The sequence below is a fragment of the Spermophilus citellus genome (genome assembly GCF_964194105.1).
Source record: "Spermophilus citellus genome assembly, chromosome: 2".
NCBI classification, from domain to species: Eukaryota; Metazoa; Chordata; class Mammalia; order Rodentia; family Sciuridae; genus Spermophilus; species Spermophilus citellus.
In genome coordinates, this window is record NC_138183.1 from 228,634,356 (window position 1) to 228,653,705 (window position 19,350).

General features: G+C 39.5%; 1 protein-coding gene across 1 annotated transcript; it reads left to right on the forward strand.

Moving 5' to 3' along the window:
* Window positions 1–8,022: 8,022 nt before the first annotated feature.
* RAG1 (recombination activating 1) lies at window positions 8,023–11,154 on the forward strand (the record flags this gene model as incomplete). Its single annotated transcript, XM_081280391.1, has 1 exon — window positions 8,023–11,154. The coding sequence occupies one exon, from the start codon at window positions 8,023–8,025 to the stop codon at window positions 11,152–11,154; it is 3,132 nt and encodes a 1,043-aa protein (XP_081136517.1).
* Window positions 11,155–19,350: the final 8,196 nt, after the last annotated feature.

Here is a 19,350-nt window from a genome sequence, read left to right on the forward strand (position 1 = left end):
CTCTATCCCACTATTACTGTACTGTAGTGGTTTCTGGCACATCTCTAATATAGAGAGCAGAAACTCTGTCCCTAGGACTATTGTGGAGAGGCTGGACAGGTTCCAAGGCACAAGAGTAAGGATGTAAGAGTAGCAGCGAACTCTCACCAGGGTGGTATAGAACAAGGGAATCCTTGCACCTGCCTCTTGACGGTTTTGCTGAGGTTCCAACAAACAAAGCAGTCTCTCAGATACTAGTTGAGCACAGAGGTACTTTGGGCATAAAGCTGGTCTAAGAATTATTAAGGTTATTTGAAACAGAGACCGTTCTAGGCACACACCTATTCATTCTTGAGTCATCCTCAGGCTGTTACCATAAGTGATTTTCCTTCATGTCCTTTTACAGTAGAGTGGAGCCATTAAGAACATGGGCTTGGCAATCCCATCCCACATTCCCTGTTTAGTGGCTGTGTGACTACGGAAAAATTCCTTTATTGCTCAGAACGTCTATGCTTCTTCTTTTTTTTTTTTTAGAGGACAGTAATAACAAGTGCATATGATTGTTGTGATAATTAAATGCTGTGTCAAGTACTGGCATGACTGGCCCTTTGGGACTGAGTCAAGATTTAAATCCAGGTCTGTTGTCTTCGAGACTCTAGTCATGTTTAAACTTTTGTTTAGTTTTAAGGAATATTAACCTTCTTGGTAGAATGGTTCTGGGACTGTTTTATACCATTTCAAAATGAAAACAAAAATTCATAGCATTGTTAGTATTTCATAGGCATTTCATAGGAATCATGCACTGTTCCAAGTATTATCCTATGATAACTCTCATTATATGACCACATTGACCCTTTGAGGTCTATGCTTAAGGTATTTCCATTTCACAGATACAGAAATTGAGGCACAGAACTATAGAACCCAGGCAGAAGTTAGTTTACATTGGCAAGACCATTTCTAACTGGGAGATTCTTGGGGAGTGAAATGGCATGGTTGTACACTCAGGTCCCCCAGCTAAGCTTCCTGAAGAGCCAGGTGCCAGCTGGAGCTGGTGGGGTGGGGGGGGGCTCCTGGCCTGTGATTGGCTGTCATCATTTGTGGTTAGCTCTCTGTGGTGGGGGAGGCTGGGAAGGACAGTGGAAGCTGATAAATAATGCAGCAGCATGTTCCCCAGGGGAGGGGGACAAAAGAGCAAAGAGGGAGCAGAGGACACATTTGCCTTCTCTTTGGTATCGAATAATATCAGCTGAATTGCAGACATCCCAAATACTTTGGCCAGGCAGCCTGCTGAGCAAGGTAACACTTGTACTTTTCATGCCCTGAGTCAAAATATTTATTACAATTTTATGTTTCCAATCAGAAGTGCTTGAGCTTTTTTGCCTTTCAGGCAATGAGGGGAGGGCATGAGGAGAGCTGACATCAATTTTGTTTTTCTTTCTAATGAATGAAAATAGAAAAGGCACAAGAGGCCAGGTTTAGAGAAACTAAAGGCTCCTAGGAAAGATGCAACATATCTAAATTACTAGAAATAAATGCTGTTGGCAAAAGAAAGGTTCTAAGGAGAGTTTCTTGAATGAATGTGTAAAATGAATCAGCAGAGGGAACAAGGTGAGACTCTTGGGAAGACATATCCAGGCAAGAAAAATAATCAGAAGCAAAGAAATCCGGGGGTGGGAGGAAATGTGTGTTTTCTCAGGTATTGCCAGGTGTTTTGTGAACATGGTCACACTAAGTGGGAGACCTGTGTTTCTCTAAATGTGACCCTTGCATGTGAGCCTGTCACATCAGGATCACTGGAATGCTTGTTTAAAAACTGAACATTCTGGGCTCCATCCCCGACAAACCATGAGACTCTCTGGAGCCTGATGATCTGCCTGTTTTGGAAAGCAATCTCTCTAGTGAGTCTGATTGATATTAAGTTTGAGAAGTGCCATGGAGAGACCCTGCTTTGAGGTTATAGTCTTCTGTTGGGATTTCTGACCAGGTGGTGTGACTTTTCTGAAATGCTTCAGGGAAGAAGTTGCTTAGAGGAATGGCAAGTATCTTCAGGTCATTTTCGTCTGAGACTTATGAAAAGGACTTTGATGCTATCAATGTCCTGTGCGGCTGGGGTGAATGAACAAATGAGTAAGATGGTTGTGACACTAAGGTATGACACTTGGGCATGCATGGTCACTCGGAAATTGTATAGATGGCATTGAAGATGTTAAGAGAAAAAATAGTGGCCAAGTAGTAGGAGGTATGTGTTATAGGTGGTGGCTGGTGTGGAAATGGGCGGTGGCACTACTATTGTGGTCTTGCCCCTTAGAGTAACTAATGATAATAGTCACCACAAACTACAACTTTTATCTAGTGCACGCCACCCCAGATTGGTTTGTTAACATAGATCTATGCTCAGTGGAGGGAGGGAACCCTGTAGCTGTGATGGAAGATGACCACTATGCTGAGATGACAGTGAATCAGATCCAGCCCCTCAGCCTTTTAGATTTGAAGTTGAGCTACTGCAGGAATCTTGCGTTTTAAGAGAGGAGGTCAAGCATTTGCAAGGTTCCAAATGTCAGAACATGAATGCAAGATATGTCTTGCATAATCCTAACTTCACAGGACTTGTGTGTCTATAGGTTCATATTTTCATCCCCTTTCTTCATTTTTTACAGAAAAGAAAGATAGCCTAAGAGTAATGTTCAGATTGCTGTTCTATGGAAATTTTAAAAGGAAAAAAGGAAAAGTGACTATGGCTGTATTTAAGTCAGGTCTTTGAAATGATTTTATTCAAGATGAGATCGCTACGAAAATTTTAAAATAGTATGTTGAGAAAATTAAAATGAAACAAAAATGAATAAGTTTAAAAAAATTTAAAAGCCCTTTAGCCAGTGCTAACCTTATTTTCCAGAAATTAAGCACTGGAATTCCTATACTTTCATGTACATACAAATATGAACATATATGCATAAATGGAGTCCTTGCTGTTCTTTTGTCTTGTGTTTTTTCAGGTGAGCATTTTTTTAAAAATAGTTTTTTAGTTGTTGATGGACCTTTATTCTATTTAATTTATATGCAGTACTGAGAATCGAACCCAATGCCTCACACATGTTAGGCAAGTGCTCTACCACTGAGTCACAATCCCAGCCCAACGTGAGCATTTTGTTCTGTTTTTTTTCTCTCCCATCCCCCGCCTGCCCCACTCCTCCTCCTTTTTTTAATCTTGATTTTTGTTTGTTTGTTTGTTTATTTATTTATTTATTTATTTATTTTTGTGCGTGTGATACTGGGAATTGATCCCATTGGTACTTTACCAATGAGCACATTCCCATTCCCATTCCCAGACCCTTCTAAAAGTTGTAAAATTTTAAAACAGGGTCTTGTTAAGTTGCAGAGCTTGACCTCAAACTTGCAATGCTCTTGTCTTAGCCTCCCAAGTTGCTGGGATTATAGACATGGGCCACTGCAGGTGGCTCCTGTGGCATTTTTCTGTGTCAATGATGCATATAGCAATTGTAGATATGCACCAATGCATTTAATTTTCTGTGTAGTTTTCTACTGTATGTCTGGACCACAGTTTAGTTAATAATAGTTTTTTTGGTGGTTGTTTATATTATTTCTTGTTTATCAAAGCAATGAACAACTGTTCAAACAAATCTTTGTCTTCATAAAAATATCACAGTGTACTGTGAGAATACTTATAGAGAATAACTACAGAATAACTTCCCAGTCTGAGATAAGTTGTATTAAAAATAACATATTTTAATTTTTAAAAGATGTTGCCAAACTTTCTACTACACATTTTATACCAAGTTACACTTCTCCTAATAATGTATGTAGTTATCTGAAATTTTCTATGTTCTTATTAATGCTAAGTAAAATCAATAGTTGGCTAATTTGATATCTGGGGAAAAAATCTCCCTAAATCTGGTTCTTTAAAGTTCCACTTTAGGGCTGGGGATGTGGCTCAAGCGGTAGCGCGCTCGCCTGGCGTGCGTGCGACCCGGGTTCGATCCTCAGCACCACATACCAACAAAGATGTTGTGTCCACAGAGAACTAAAAAATAAATATTGAAAAAAAAATAAAGTTCCACTTTATTCCAAAATAATCTATTTATGTTTTTTTCTAAAGAGTGAAACTTGTAAGTAAGAATAAAAAATATATAACACATAGGTTTTACAGAAAACATGTAGATTTTTACAGATAGCATCTTGGTATAAATTTCCCTAAAACAAAACATTCTACCCTTTTTGCTTCTAGTTTGGATTAACTTTTAGCAATTGAGTTGGAAAACAGCTTAATAAATAAATTTGATTTGGATATCAATTGCTAATAACTACTTGGTGATGGCACTCTTTCCCCAGAAGTGTTTAAATACATGAGTTTTGGTGAATTTTGCTTAACATTTCAGGCCAGTAGGAGTCAGGAGAGGAATATGTAGGGAGAAGAGATAGTTTTAGGGGTCCTGCCCCCGAGGATGACTTAACCATTGTGAAAGGACAGTATTTAACTTGATAAATTCCAGATATGGCCAATCACTCTTCTCTTTTTCTTTTTAAAAAGTAATTACTAAAATCTATTATCCTGGAATGCCAAAGACAAGAAGTTTAGAAAAAGGATGGAAAGTGAAATGCTAAGGAATGAAAAATGCATTTGAAGTCGAGTTCAAGTCCAGGAGGCAGGGGAGACAGGGAATGGCCTGCTACTGGAGAGAGAGCTAAAGAACATAATTAATCTATAAGCAGCTTTGAGGTATTTGTTGGGTTGCACTTGAAATACCTTTGGGGTTCCTGAGACCTTTGAAATGGCTTGAAATTGTTTAACTCTCACATCACCCTGCTTAAAGAACAATCTACAGGATTTCTCTTTTGACCAAGACTTATAAATTTGCCTTTAATTTTTATGAAAAATACCAATGTCTAAAGCATAATGAATGCAAAATGGGAAAAACTTGGCAGTTTAAAGGGAAGACTAAAACAGAACTCTGATGGCAGCAGTCAAGATTAGACCTGGTACCGGTACTACCTCCTGGCCCCCAAGTCCCACCCCTGGCTAAAGTGTGTTCATCTAAGGATTTGTCTCCATGATGGCATGACTATTAAAAGAGAGTCACCAATTTGGTTAACTAATTGAGGGAAAAAAGTGTTGCTTGATATAATTGGTGGGTCTAAAGAGTTAACCAAAGCAAATTTGGAAGATGTGGATGGGAAGATATATTGAAAATACAGTTGCTGTCTTTCCAATTGTATACCAAAGAATTTTGGGAAAATGCTGGGCATGATGGTACACCCCTGTAACCCCAGCTACTCAGGAGGCTGAGGGAGGAGAATCACAAATTCACGAGCCAGGCTGAGTAACTTAGTGAGACTCTATATCAAAATAAAGTAAAAAGGACTAGGGGGTGCAGCTCTATGGTAGAACACTTGCCTAGCAGGTTCCACCTCTTTGAGTGGCATTCTGCAAGTCACTGAGCATAAAAATAAAGAATTCTGGGAAGATTGATCAAATTGGGTCTAGAGGGTACTCAGATGGCACTGATGGACTTCAAACACCCCTTCTGGTGCCTACACTACAACCCAGACTGGTAGGGTTTTCTGGCATATATACCTTTTTTTTTACTGGAAGAAAATCATTCCTTCCATCTGTTTTTATTACAATCTGTAGCGCTAATGACCATTGACCAGCAATGACTTTCAGAATGACCTGTGTGAGTTTTATCTGAAACCACTTGAAATTCTCATCTTCAAAGTCCTTCAGCCTCTTAATATGTGCACACTGTAGTTTGTTGAGGTTTAAAGAGCTCTGTGGGTTTTTTTTTGTTTCTAATGTAGACACAGCCTTATAATTTACAGCAGCATTCACTAATTAAAACTGTAAGCATAATTACTATCCATGATACTTATTATTAGTTTGCATCCATAAAGCTCAAAATTCACTTCATCCTTTCAAGTAGTGAATAATTAGTTTCTTTGGGTTTGTAGCTTTATCATCCCTTTATGACCTGTTTGGAAGAAATAAACAACCAGTCTCCCGGAAGACTGCTTTAAAAAGCTAGAAATATATTGTCCAGCTAGTGCAATGAGGCTAATACAATGTGGAAAATATTGCTTTTCTTTGGTTTTAGTAGCCAGTTTATCTTTGCATTTATTCACAAATAAATGTTGAGTACCTAATGTGCACCAGGAACCTTGGGGAGACAAAGATGAATCACTCACAGATTCTATCTAGAAAGACACAGAAAGACATATATTTTTGTGGAAAGGAAATTAAATTTTACTTGTATACACAGTACTTAAAATCACACACACATACACACACATACACGCACACCCACATACACGCGCACACACACATGCACAAGGTATAAATGTCCCTGAGCACTGTCAGAACAGGGAATGACTAGTATTTGCTGTATGACTAACACCAAACATAATATATTAAAATGTGAGAATTAATAAATAACTTGGAAAGGCAGAACAAGTGAATCTTTTTTTAAGCATATGAATCAACATTATTTATTCAATTTCTTTTTTTCTCTTTCCACATTTTTTATTGGTACATTGTAGTTGCACATAGTGATGGAATTTGTTGTTACATATTTGCTCATGCACAAAACATAACAATATAACTTGGCCAATATCACTCCCCAGCCCTTCCCACTTCCTCTCCTTCTCCCAACCTGGTTTCCTCTAGTTGGATGGTCTCCCTTTATTTTCATGAGAATACCTCCCCACCTTTATTTTCCTTTTTCTTCTTCAGTTTCCCCTTATGAGAGAAAACACACAAACTTTGACTTTCTGAGTTTGGCTTATTTCACTTAACATAATGGTCTCTAGTTACATCCATTTTCCTACAAATAATATAATTTTATTTTTTTTTATGTCTGAATAAAACTCCATTGTGTGTATATACCACATTTTCTTCATCCATTCATTGATATACCTGTAGGCTGGTTCCATAGTTTGGCTATTGTGAATGGTGCTTCTATAAACATGGGTGTGCATGTGTCACTGAAGTAAGATGACTTTAATTCTTTTGGATAAATTCCAAGGAGTGGTATAGCTGAGTCATATGATTGTTCTATGCCTGGTCTCTGTACTGATTTTTATGGTGGTTGCACTAATTTACAATCCCACCAACAGTGTAAAAATGTTCCTTTTCTCTCCACATCCTCTCCAGCATTTATTATTTGTATGCTTGATGACTTGTCTTTCTGACTGGTGTGAGATGAAATCTCAGTGTAATTTTGATTTGCATTTCCCAAGTTTTTAATGATGTTGAAAATTTTTTCATGTATTTCTTGTCCATTGGCATTTCTTCGTTTGAGAAGTATCTGTTTAATTCTTTTGCCCATTTATTAATTGGGTTATCTGGGAGGTTTTTTTGGTGTTAAGTTCTCTTTTTCAGTTTTTATATATTCTAGATATTAATCCTCTGTCAGAAGAGTAACTAGCAGAGATTTTCTCCCATTCTGTGGGTTCTTTCTTCCCATTCCTAATTATTCCTGTTGCTATGCAGACACTGGTTAATTTGATGTCATCCCATTTATTCAGTCTTGGCATTGTTCCCTGAGCTTTAGGGGTCCTATTGAGAAAGTCGGTACCTTCGACACTCATATGTTGGAGTGTTGACCCTATATTTTCTACTAGGATTTGCACAGTTTCAGGTCTAATTTATATTTATTTGATTGATTTTGAGTTAATTTTTATGCAGGGTGAGAGATAAGGGTGTAGTTTCATTCCATGTATATATAACCAGTTTTCCCAGGAGCATTTGTTTAAAAGACTGTCTTTATTCCAATGTGTGTTTTTGGCACCTTTATCAAGGATCTCAGAGTTGTAAACATGTGGGTTTGTCTCTGTGTCTTCCATTCTGTACTGTTGTCTGTGTATCTGTTTTCCCGTCAGTACATACAGTTTTTGTTATACCAGGTAGGGTGATGCCAACGAGTCCTTGGTGCATCAATTTCTATTATTTCCAAGATATATCAATGGAATATTGACTTTTTTTTTCCTAATCTGACTTGTTTTTTTTTCTGTCCCCAGGTACCTCAGCTAAGCATGGCTGTCTCCTTGCCGCCCACCTTGGGAATCAGTTCTGCACCTGATGAAATTCAACACCCACATATGAAGTTTTCAGAGTGGAAATTTAAGCTATTCAGGGTGAGATCCTTTGAAAAGACCACTGATGAAACTCAAAAGGATAAAAAGGATTCCTTGGAGGGAAAACCTTCTCTGGAGCAATCCCCAGCAGTCCTGGACAAGTCTGGTGGCCCAAAGCCAGTCCTGACTCAACCAGCTCTGAAGGGCCATCCTAAGTTTTCAAAGAAATCCCACAACAGTGGGAAAGCAAGAGACAAAGCAGTTCACCAAGCCAACCTTCGACACTTCTGCCGCATCTGTGGGAATTCTTTTAAAACCGATGAGCACGACAGGAGATACCCAGTCCATGGGCCTGTGGATGCTAAAACCCAAGTCCTCTTACGAAAGAAGGAAAAGAGAATCACTTCCTGGCCAGACCTCATCGCCAGGGTTTTCCGAATCGACGTGAAGGCAGATGTTGACTCGATCCACCCCACCCAGTTCTGCCAGAACTGCTGGGGCATTATGCACAGGAAGTTTAGCAGCGCCCCACGTGAGGTTTACTTCCCAAGGAATGTGACCATGGAGTGGCATCCCCACACACCATCCTGCGACATCTGCCACACTGCCCGCAGGGGCCTCAAGAGGAAGAGCCATCCGCCAAACCTGCAGCTCAGCAAAAAACTCAAAACTGTGCTTGACCGCGCGAGACAAGCCCGTCGGCGCAAGAGAAGAGCTCAGGCAAGGATCAGTAGCAAGGAGGTCATGAAGAAGATCACCAACTGCAATCAGATCCATCTGAGTACCAGGCTCCTGGCCGTGGACTTCCCAGCACACTTTGTGAAATCCATCTCCTGCCAGATTTGTGAGCACATTCTGGCTGACCCTGTGGAGACCAGCTGTAAGCATGTGTTTTGCAGGATCTGCATTCTCAGATGCCTCAAAGTCATGGGCAGCTATTGTCCCTCTTGCCGATATCCGTGCTTCCCCACCGACCTGGAGAGTCCAGTGAAGTCCTTCCTGAGCATCTTGAATTCCCTGGTAGTGAAGTGCCCAGCAGAAGAATGCAATGAAGAGATCAGCTTGGAAAAATATAATCACCATGTCTCAAGCCACAAGGAATCCAAAGAGACTTTTGTGCATATTAATAAAGGAGGCAGACCCCGTCAACATCTTCTGTCACTCACTCGAAGAGCTCAGAAGCACCGGCTGAGGGAGCTGAAAATGCAAGTCAAGGCTTTCGCTGACAAAGAAGAAGGTGGAGATGTGAAGTCTGTGTGCCTGACTTTGTTCCTGTTGGCCCTGAGGGCAAGAAATGAGCACAGACAAGCCGATGAGCTGGAGGCCATCATGCAGGGACGGGGCTCTGATCTGCCGCCTGCTGTTTGCTTGGCCATTCGCGTCAACACCTTCCTCAGCTGCAGTCAGTACCACAAGATGTACAGGACTGTGAAAGCCATCACAGGGAGGCAGATTTTTCAGCCTCTGCATGCCCTTCGCAATGCAGAGAAGATCCTTCTGCCAGGCTACCACCCCTTTGAGTGGCAGCCACCTCTGAAGAATGTGTCTTCAAACACCGATGTTGGCATTATTGATGGGCTGTCTGGACTTTCCTCCTCGGTGGATGATTACCCAGTAGACACCATTGCAAAGAGATTCCGCTACGATGCAGCTTTGGTGTCTGCCTTGATGGACATGGAGGAAGACATCCTGGAAGGCATGAGATCCCAAGACCTTGATGACTACCTGAATGGTCCCTTCACCGTCGTGGTAAAGGAGTCCTGTGATGGCATGGGAGACGTGAGCGAAAAGCATGGGAGTGGGCCAGCAGTTCCAGAAAAAGCAGTTCGTTTTTCATTCACCGTCATGAAAATTTCAATAGCACATGGCGCCCAGAACGTGAAGGTGTTTGAAGAGGCCAAACCTAACTCTGAACTGTGTTGCAAGCCTTTGTGCCTTATGCTGGCAGATGAGTCTGACCACGAGACCCTGACTGCCATTCTGAGCCCTCTGATTGCCGAGAGGGAAGCCATGAAGAGCAGCGAACTGATGCTGGAGATGGGAGGCATCCTCAGGACCTTCAAGTTCATCTTCAGGGGAACTGGATACGATGAAAAACTTGTCCGGGAAGTGGAAGGCCTCGAGGCGTCTGGCTCAGTCTACATTTGTACACTCTGTGATGCCACCCGCTTGGAAGCCTCTCAAAATCTTGTCTTCCACTCCATAACGAGAAGCCATGCCGAGAATCTGGAGCGCTACGAGGTCTGGCGCTCCAACCCGTACCACGAGTCTGTGGAAGAACTGCGGGATCGAGTGAAAGGGGTCTCTGCCAAGCCTTTTATTGAGACAGTCCCTTCCATAGATGCCCTCCACTGTGACATCGGCAATGCGGCTGAGTTCTACAAGATTTTCCAGCTGGAGATAGGAGAGGTATATAAAAATCCCCATGCCTCCAAAGAGGAAAGGAAAAGATGGCAGGCCACCCTGGACAAGCATCTCCGGAAGAAGATGAACCTGAAGCCAATCATGAGGATGAATGGCAACTTTGCCAGGAAGCTCATGACCAAAGAGACTGTGGAGGCAGTGTGTGAATTAATTCCTTCTGCAGAGAGGCACGAAGCTCTCAGGGAGCTGATGGACCTTTACCTGAAGATGAAACCCGTGTGGCGCTCCTCATGTCCTGCTAAAGAGTGCCCAGAGTCCCTCTGCCAGTATAGCTTCAACTCACAGCGTTTTGCTGAGCTCCTCTCTACCAAGTTCAAGTATAGATACGAGGGCAAAATCACCAACTATTTTCACAAAACCTTGGCGCATGTGCCTGAAATTATCGAGAGGGATGGCTCTATCGGGGCCTGGGCAAGTGAGGGAAATGAATCTGGCAATAAACTCTTTAGGCGCTTCCGGAAAATGAATGCCAGGCAGTCCAAGTGCTATGAAATGGAAGATGTCCTGAAGCACCACTGGCTGTATACTTCCAAATACCTCCAGAAGTTTATGAACGCTCATAATGCATTAAAAAGCTCTGGGTTTACCATGAACTCAAAGTCAAACTTAGGGGACCCATTAAGCATAGAGGACTCTCTGGAAACCCAAGATTCAATGGAGTTTTAAGGGCAACCACTTATGAGTTGGTTTTTGCAAATGAGTGTTCCTTTGGGTAGCACTGAGGTTTTCTCCTAGTTCCCTTCACTACTGTGTGTCGGGCTTCATCACCCAGGAGGTGGTAGGCTGAAGTGAGAGGGAGCAGATGCTGTAACAGTGTCAGAAATGGATAACTGATGAGCTGATTGTCTGAGCCATTTTGGGAGCTCAGAAAAGCAACAGGAGAAATCAGTTATTTGAAAGGTCAATAACTCAGAACAGGAGTAACTGCAGGGGACCAGAGATGAATAAAGATATGTGTGACTGAGTGTCATGAGCATCAAAGCCAAGGTGGTCAGAAAGCAGCCAGTGAGGCCAAGAAAGGAACTTGTCTTGTGGTTTTTTCCCCCTCAATTATTATATTTTGTATTGAGATATAATAAGATTTTTCTATAAGATTTCTATAATAAGATTTTTCTGTTTCATTTTTTTTCCGTTTCTTTATTTTATAAATTTCACATTTCTACAAGATTCAAAAGAGCTTTGTAGGTTTCTCTAACAATATCTTACATTTGTTTGGCATGATGACCTTTACAAACTTTTCTCAATGCACTTTCGCATTTGGTACATGTATGCAGAAATAACCTACATCAAGGAAGGTTTTGGGAATTCAGCCCTTTTCTAGGTTATTTAAACCAATTCCATCTCTATTGTCACCTTCACAGTTTAGGAGGTCATTTGATGTCCTGAATCTTTCAATAATGAAGTTAGAGAATATACCTGGAAGCTACATTTAGCTATTAAGTGTTTTTGATCATAAAAGTTTACTTAGCTATCAGTAGTCAAGGCTGTTTTTAATTTCAAGTCTTTTAGAATCTTGAAACTTTTAAAAATCCAGATTGGTTGGCTGTCTATAAACAGATTTAATGTCTTGCTGAGAATTTCTCCCAGTTTTTAAAATATGAAATCTAGGACAATTTTTTTTTTTAAATCAAATCCAGGTTTCCTGGAGTCCTCCCTCTGCAAAAAGCTGTTCTTTCAATTATGGTCAGTTTACTTGCAGTACATCCAGATTTTAGTAGCTGGATAACGTTGTACTTTTCCCACTTGTTATGTTTAGATGGAGGCTTATTATAGTGGGAGAGTCAACATTTGTACATTGTTTGTTTTTTTGTCATTTTTAGAAAATTTCCAATTCCTTTTGCTAATGATAATTCTGTGGTGTAGGTGTGGATATTGTCCTCATTTGATGGAGGGATAATGATTTGCTCAAAGTTATAGGGAAAATAATGAACCGATTTGAATTTGAACCTAGGACTTTTGTCTCCAAATTACAGTTTTTTATACCATAAAAATGAATAACTCTCTTTGAAAATAGCATTAGAACTTATTTGGGATCCACAACTTATCATATGCTTTATAAACCTTAAGATCACATTTTTTGGGGGCAAGGGTTTTTTGTTTCAGTTTTTGTAACTCTTTTGTAAGTTTTTAAGTAATTTGTATTTTTGAGGTCTTTTGATAGAAGAAAGTAATGCTAAACTTGTGAAGAGTCCTCAAATCCTCTGGTGGCTCCAGTTATTTGGAAACTATTGTGAGTATCCTTAGGAATTTGGGATTTGCCAGTTGCTAGCAATTCAGAGCAGGCATGGGATTTTATATACTAGTGAGTCATAATGACATGTTAGTGTTAATTAGTTTTTTTCTTCCTTTGATTTTATTGGCCATAATTGCCACTCTTCATACACAGTATATCAAAGAGCTTTGTAATTTAGTTGTCAAATGCGCATCAGTGACATTATCCTAAATGATATGCATTTGGTGTGTTTGCAGGGAGTGAAGTCAGTATTTTCCATTAAAAAATACAGCAGTTTTTCTTGCTTTTTTAAAATTTGCAGAATATCAAAGATATTCATAATTTAGTTGTCAAAAACATATACATATTTTAATAATACTTTTTATTGAAAATCTTGGGTTTGCATTTTGGAAATGAATGAGCTCCTAAGCTACCCCTTCCCTCCATCCTGCTCAAGCCTTACAGCATGTCTCTGCACTAATAAATAGCTAATTTCCATAATCATCCTATTCCCTGGAGCATGCTGATGCTTGTGTGTAGATTCCCCCGGCCCTGTTTCCATTCTTTACTCAACTGGTGGCACTGTAAATACTTTCTGATATTAAATTCCCCTTTTCTAGCATTATAGGGACTATTTTGAATGCATGTGACTAAGAGCATGATTTAAAGCACAACCTTCCTCATAATCCCTTAATCAGATCGCATTTTGATAAACCCCAGGAACATCTGTCCCCAGGAATTTCAATATGTAGAAATTCTGCCTTTAGTTATTTTTGTCCTCTTTGTGGAGATCACAATCTTCTAGACCCTGGTTCTATCTCAAGTTTTATTTTCAATAAAACCCATTGCAAATGCAGTCACACAATCCGGGGAAATCTACTAGACTGAATGGAGCATTCCCTGCCCCCTCCCCCCGCTTTTTAAAATAAGTATAGACTGGGACTTTAGAAGTGCAATGCATCTACAAGTTGTCCTGCCAACCCACTGAGGTGCCCTGCAGGGACAAGTGATCATAGCTGATGAAGACTGATGGATGGTCGGGGTGAGGTTAAGAAGTGCCGTGGGATTAATAAACATGCACCTGAATGCTGAGGCAGGCGGGAAAGATGTCTTTGTCTTCCAGGTAAACTGGACATTAGTTTTTACTTGAATTTGTTTTCACAAAATACAGATGAAGATGAAGATGGCTTTGGGTTGAAAGTAGGGAACTTGTATTACATCAACCAGAATTTAAATTCTGTACAGCTAGGAAGCAGGATTTGTAGATACCAGTTTTGGCTGGGAAGAACAAGTCATTGTGTAAGTGCATGTGTTTTTTTTTTGATGACCGTGGTGCGCACCTTCAGTTATTGTATGACAAATGATCTTTTCTTTGCATGTTAAGAGATTTTATGTAAGAGTAGATACTTTATACCTGTTTCGCTTTTTTTTTTCTTTAGGTAGAGTATCTATGTAACTATACCTCAGAATTAATTTTTGGTGACACTTTTCTTTTTTGTGAAATTGTAATTCACTTTGTTTTCATTCAAATATTCCTGTATTCTGTTGAACAGTTTCCAAGAGTCTTCTTATTTCTCCTTTAGAGAAAATTCAGGTCCTAGGATGCAATAGATTTATTGATGAAGAAGACCTGTAAAACTTTTCAAATGAAAGTTCCAATACTTATTTTATATTTTAATATTTCCACTCATTAATGTTATGGTTATTGTTAACAGTTTTTTGAGTATTTGAAATAAAAGCTTAATATTTGAAATGAGCAGGTGTTGTGATTTGTATTATTATTAGGGTGTTACATATAATGACATTGAGTTTGGGACTTAAAAAATTAACACCTTTATTGTTGAAGGAATTAGAAAATAAATTTAGCAATCTTCAAAATAGAGGGAAATAGCATAATAATAAAGAGTATGATTTATCCTAATGTAGGGTGAGACAATTTGGCTCAGGATACTGAAGGTAAATTGTAAACATTTGATTTTCTTAAACTTCTTTGAGAATCTGATGAAAATATATAGGCTCTTCTCCAGAAAATTCTTGCATACTAAATACTTTGGTTAAAACTTTTAGTGTTGGCTTGTTCAGGATCACTCAGATTATAGCGGAAGTAGCTTGAGACAGGTTCTTTTGTCCAGCAATCATGATGGTGGTGGTGGTGGTGATGCTGGTGATGATGATAATAGAAGCTACTTTTATCAGGTTTCTTGTTGTTGTAAGTACTTGGAATGCATTTTTCCATTTGCTCCTTTTGGCCTGGGGACCGCTGTTTTCTTCATGCTACATGAGAGGTCACAGAAATGTATCTCAGCCACAAAATGGCAGAACCACATCCTCACAATCCTTCCTCTGGCTCTGCATCAGTTTGACTTTGTAATATTTGATCATCTCCCCTCTCTGCTGGAGGCTTCCCTGCTTCCTCTCACTGAGGACTGAGATTCAATCTACCTCTCTGCAGCTAGACCAGTTTTTTTCTTTTTTAAGTACTGAAATATGTCTATACTTGCAGGTAAATAAAATAGCCTGTGCCCCAGACCCAGGTACCCCTATGGTACTCCACCCCATCATCCAAGAACCCTAGATCACTCTCATAATGTTAACTCCTGGCAGAGCCGGGGGACTTATGGATCTGGATTTTTGAATATTTGAATATTACTCCTGCCTGTGAGAATGTGGTATCTCCTTCCTTTTAAGGCCCAGCAGTTAAGTCTGGATCCATCCTGATACTGTTTCTAACTACTTTTGGCTATATTTTAAACAAATCTGCCTATCTAAGCAGGCTGTGTGTGCTGCAAAGGGCCATCATTAGAGATACGGTGGTTAACAACCTGTATAGTTTGGCTCACAAAGAGCTGAGACTAATAAATGCTAGGTGACATACTCTAGAAAGGTATCATGAAAGCAAAACACTAGATGCAACCAGGAGAATAGGTGCAGTAGGAAGAAAAGTATAATAGAATCTAAACTGGGGAGCCAGAGAAGCACCTGGGAAGAAGGAACATTTAAGTGGAGACAGGCAGGAGTGGGATGAGGTCAGGTGAGTTACCTGGGATGATCCACCTGAAGTGGACTTAGTCTGTGGGGAGACTCTGCGGTAGGAGAGCAATAAGAAATACTCAGAAGTTTCAGGAAGCAGAGGCTTTATCATGCAGAACGCAGTGGATTTCGCCTAGTTGCTCCATGTAGGTGCTTGATGTGGGCAAATGATGTGATCCACACCATGTTAAAGGGGAGCACAAGTGGAGTGCTTTTGGGAGGTGGGTATTAAGAGTGAAGGAATCCATCCAAGTCTGAGAAGGGTCATGCATGTAAATCTAAGTGATGGGGTAATAATTTTAAGCATTTATTTTCACTTCAATAATACATTGCTTATGAATTCAGTCTCACTCTCCCAGATGTCTGTATCCAACCCTGGGCAGGATGAGATGAGGGAGGTTCTTAGCCTTTTCCAGCCACATCTTTTCATGAAGGCCTCATTTCTCCCCTCCCCTCCCTCTTTCTTCTTTTTTTCTTCATCCAAGCTTTTATATAATCCATATTTTCCCTTCCTGATGAAAAAAAAAAAACATATTTCTGACTTCAAAAAAATGCATCTTGACTTTCTTGGAGGCTGAGATCTGTTTATTTTCATACTCAGGTCAATCAAGATTTAGATAAATACCCAGCCTCACTAGCTATCTTTCCATCTTTCTCTTGAAGAAGCGCATGGTTTTTTTTTTTTTTTTTTTTTTTTTTTTTTTGTATGTGGTTCAAGGTCAATGATTTATCCATCTTTTGCATACACACAAAACCTTCCTCTTTTGAGTTATCATTATACACTTTGTGTGGCATTTCAAAAAAAAATCTAGTCTTCATTTTCTGTTATCTTGGTCATAGCAACACTTCTGTAGAGGTCAACGTAACAAAGAACATTTAGAGATATTTGGCCTAGTTTTGTAGTTTTACCAGTATATTCCAGGTTGAAAAAAGGCAGTTTGTAAATGAATAGCCTGCACCACATTGGCTAGCTAATTGCTTCAAGTATATTATTTTATGTTCTATAACTCTCCTGTCCTGCCTGGGCTTCTTTCTATTAGGAGGTTTCAAGTTTCCTAAAGATGAGGCTCCTGTTTCATGTTTCTTTTGCAGGTCCTATAATACTTCATGCAGATCTTGGAATTTTAATAAATGCTCACTGACACACACTTTAAAGAAAACTCAGAAAGAAACTGATCCATAGATGCAGGGTATCTGTTCCCAAACTGCACACAGTTATCAGCCTTTTAAGAGAAAAACTATTGATAACTTTTCTTTCCTATTCTCACAAATTACGATTTGATTGAATAAGTATTTGTTGGATCAATAGCTGAAGACAGGTAAAAGCTTAGTTCTCTTAGAAATGAGTGCGCTATATCAGATATTCCTGGAAGGAGGAGGTTTGGGAAGATGTGATGTCAGTCATCTATGATAAATTCCTAGTCAAACAGCAATGCTCCATAGTAGGGCGGTGTTTGGGGGTATAGGAGCAATTTGTAATTCCTGTCACTGTGGATCCCAGTGGCTGCCCATTCTATCTAAACTCACTATAATATCCATTCTAATCCTGCTGAACTCTTTTCATAAGAAAGAAAAATGAATTTAACCCAAGATCCCATTTTCTTCTGTGAATTCTGCTGTACTTCTATTTATTTGTTTTTGGTTTCCAAGTTCTATGTGATATTACAGTCAGAACAAGAATTTATAATCTTTCATTTATTAAAGAATCAGAAAAAATGAGACTACAACTGCAGAAGTGAGTTCATTTAAGCCTACATATAATGAGCTTAACTCAATCCAATGAGTATGTAATGAGCAACTGTTCTTTCATTAAGGACACAAAGTTAAAAAGGAAACAGTTCCCACTCTCAAATAGAAAAGGCAGACATAAATAAATGCCATATAAGTCGACAGGTGCCAAAAGAGACAGCTTGGGTAGGAAGTGGAGTGTTCCACTTTGTTAAGGCTGAAGTCTTCATAGAAAACACTGAGATGGTAGTTATTCACTGGGGGGAGGATTTTCCTTTGGAGGATGTTCAGTGTTGATGGAGAATCAGGTTCAAAGGGGGCGTGGGGGAAGGGAGGATAGGTGAAGAGAATCTTGGCATGCCATACTGACGTATCTGGACTTTTCCCTAAAGAAAATGAAGAATCAAAGAAATATCAATTTTTGTTTCTGAATGATTGCTGTGCTCTCAGAAGAGTCAGAGGATTGGAGGGGGACTGGGTGGAGGCAGGAGGATCACTGGGAGACAGAATAATGTGAGTGAATGTTAATAAGGGCACTGGCAATGTACTTATAGAGAATGTTGTCTTATTTCTAGTTTAACAAAGACATTACTACTTAGCTTGGTATGGTGGTGCATGCCTGTAATCACAGCGACTTGGGATGCTGAGGCAGGAGGATTGTAAATTTGAGGTCAGCCTCAGCAACTTAATGAGGTCCTAAGCAACTTAGTGAGACCCTGTCTCAAAAATAAAAGATACACAAAAGATTTGGGGATGTTGTTCTGTGGTAAAGTGCCTCTGGGTTAAATCCCCAGCACCCCCACCAAATAAAAGAAAAAGCTATTTATATTTCTCATTAAATATACAGTATTCAGCATATGGGTGAGATGCTCACCACACACATTTTCCTTTTGTGGACACATAACTAGAACCCAGACTACAGAGGGGCCACGTGACTAATTTTTGTTAATGGACTATCAGAGGAAATGATGTCTCACCTCCACAATGAAATATTTACAAATAGGTATACCTTTTCCATGTTTTCTTTTTCTTTTCTTGTATCTGAAGTCTTCAGGACACACGATGGAGATAAAGATAGCAGAGTCACCTAATAGAAAAAAAAAAGCCTACATCCTTGAGATGCATCCTGGAGGAGAGTCAGCTGCTCAGGAAGATAGCCTGATAAAAACTCGTGCATGAAATTTTTCATGAACAAGAAATAAACCTTGACTGTGACAACTTATGGAATAGTTTGATTTTTTTTTCTAGTAGTGAGTGTTAATCACCCTGATTAATACTAATTTCCTACTCTTTCCTATGCAGTCAATTAGAGGTTTGTTGATTTCATTTCTGCTCATATCCTTGGCTTCTTTAGTTGTTTTAATTTATTTTCTTTCTTTTCTGCTAGATAATAGAGGTTAAATAATGAATAAACCCAATAATATCTCTGCTGTGATGGAGTTCAGAGTCTAGAGGAAGAAAAGATAAGTAATAGGTAATTAGTATAACAAATATAACCAAGCATTCAGTACCTTATGCTAAAGCATAGGACACTTTGGTTACCTTCTATGGGAGACAAATGGAACTCACTGAGACATTTAATTCAGTTCAGCTCAAGAACAATTTGAATACCTCCAACATGACAGGTATTAGGTTAAGCACTCCATGTATAGAAATTACAAAGATTTTGTTCTAGTCTTCATGGAACTTATAGTTGGTTGGAAGAGTCAGACACTTACAAACTTAGTAATAAGTACTTTTGCTGGTTTAGATGTAACAGCAGAAATCATGGCAAGGTGCTGTAGCAGTAGCAAGGAGGGAATGGTGGACAGCGTAGTATAACATTGTGAGATAGTACTTGATTTGTTTTCCTCCTACTTTTTAAATATTGGGTTTGTGTTTCAAAAGTTTGT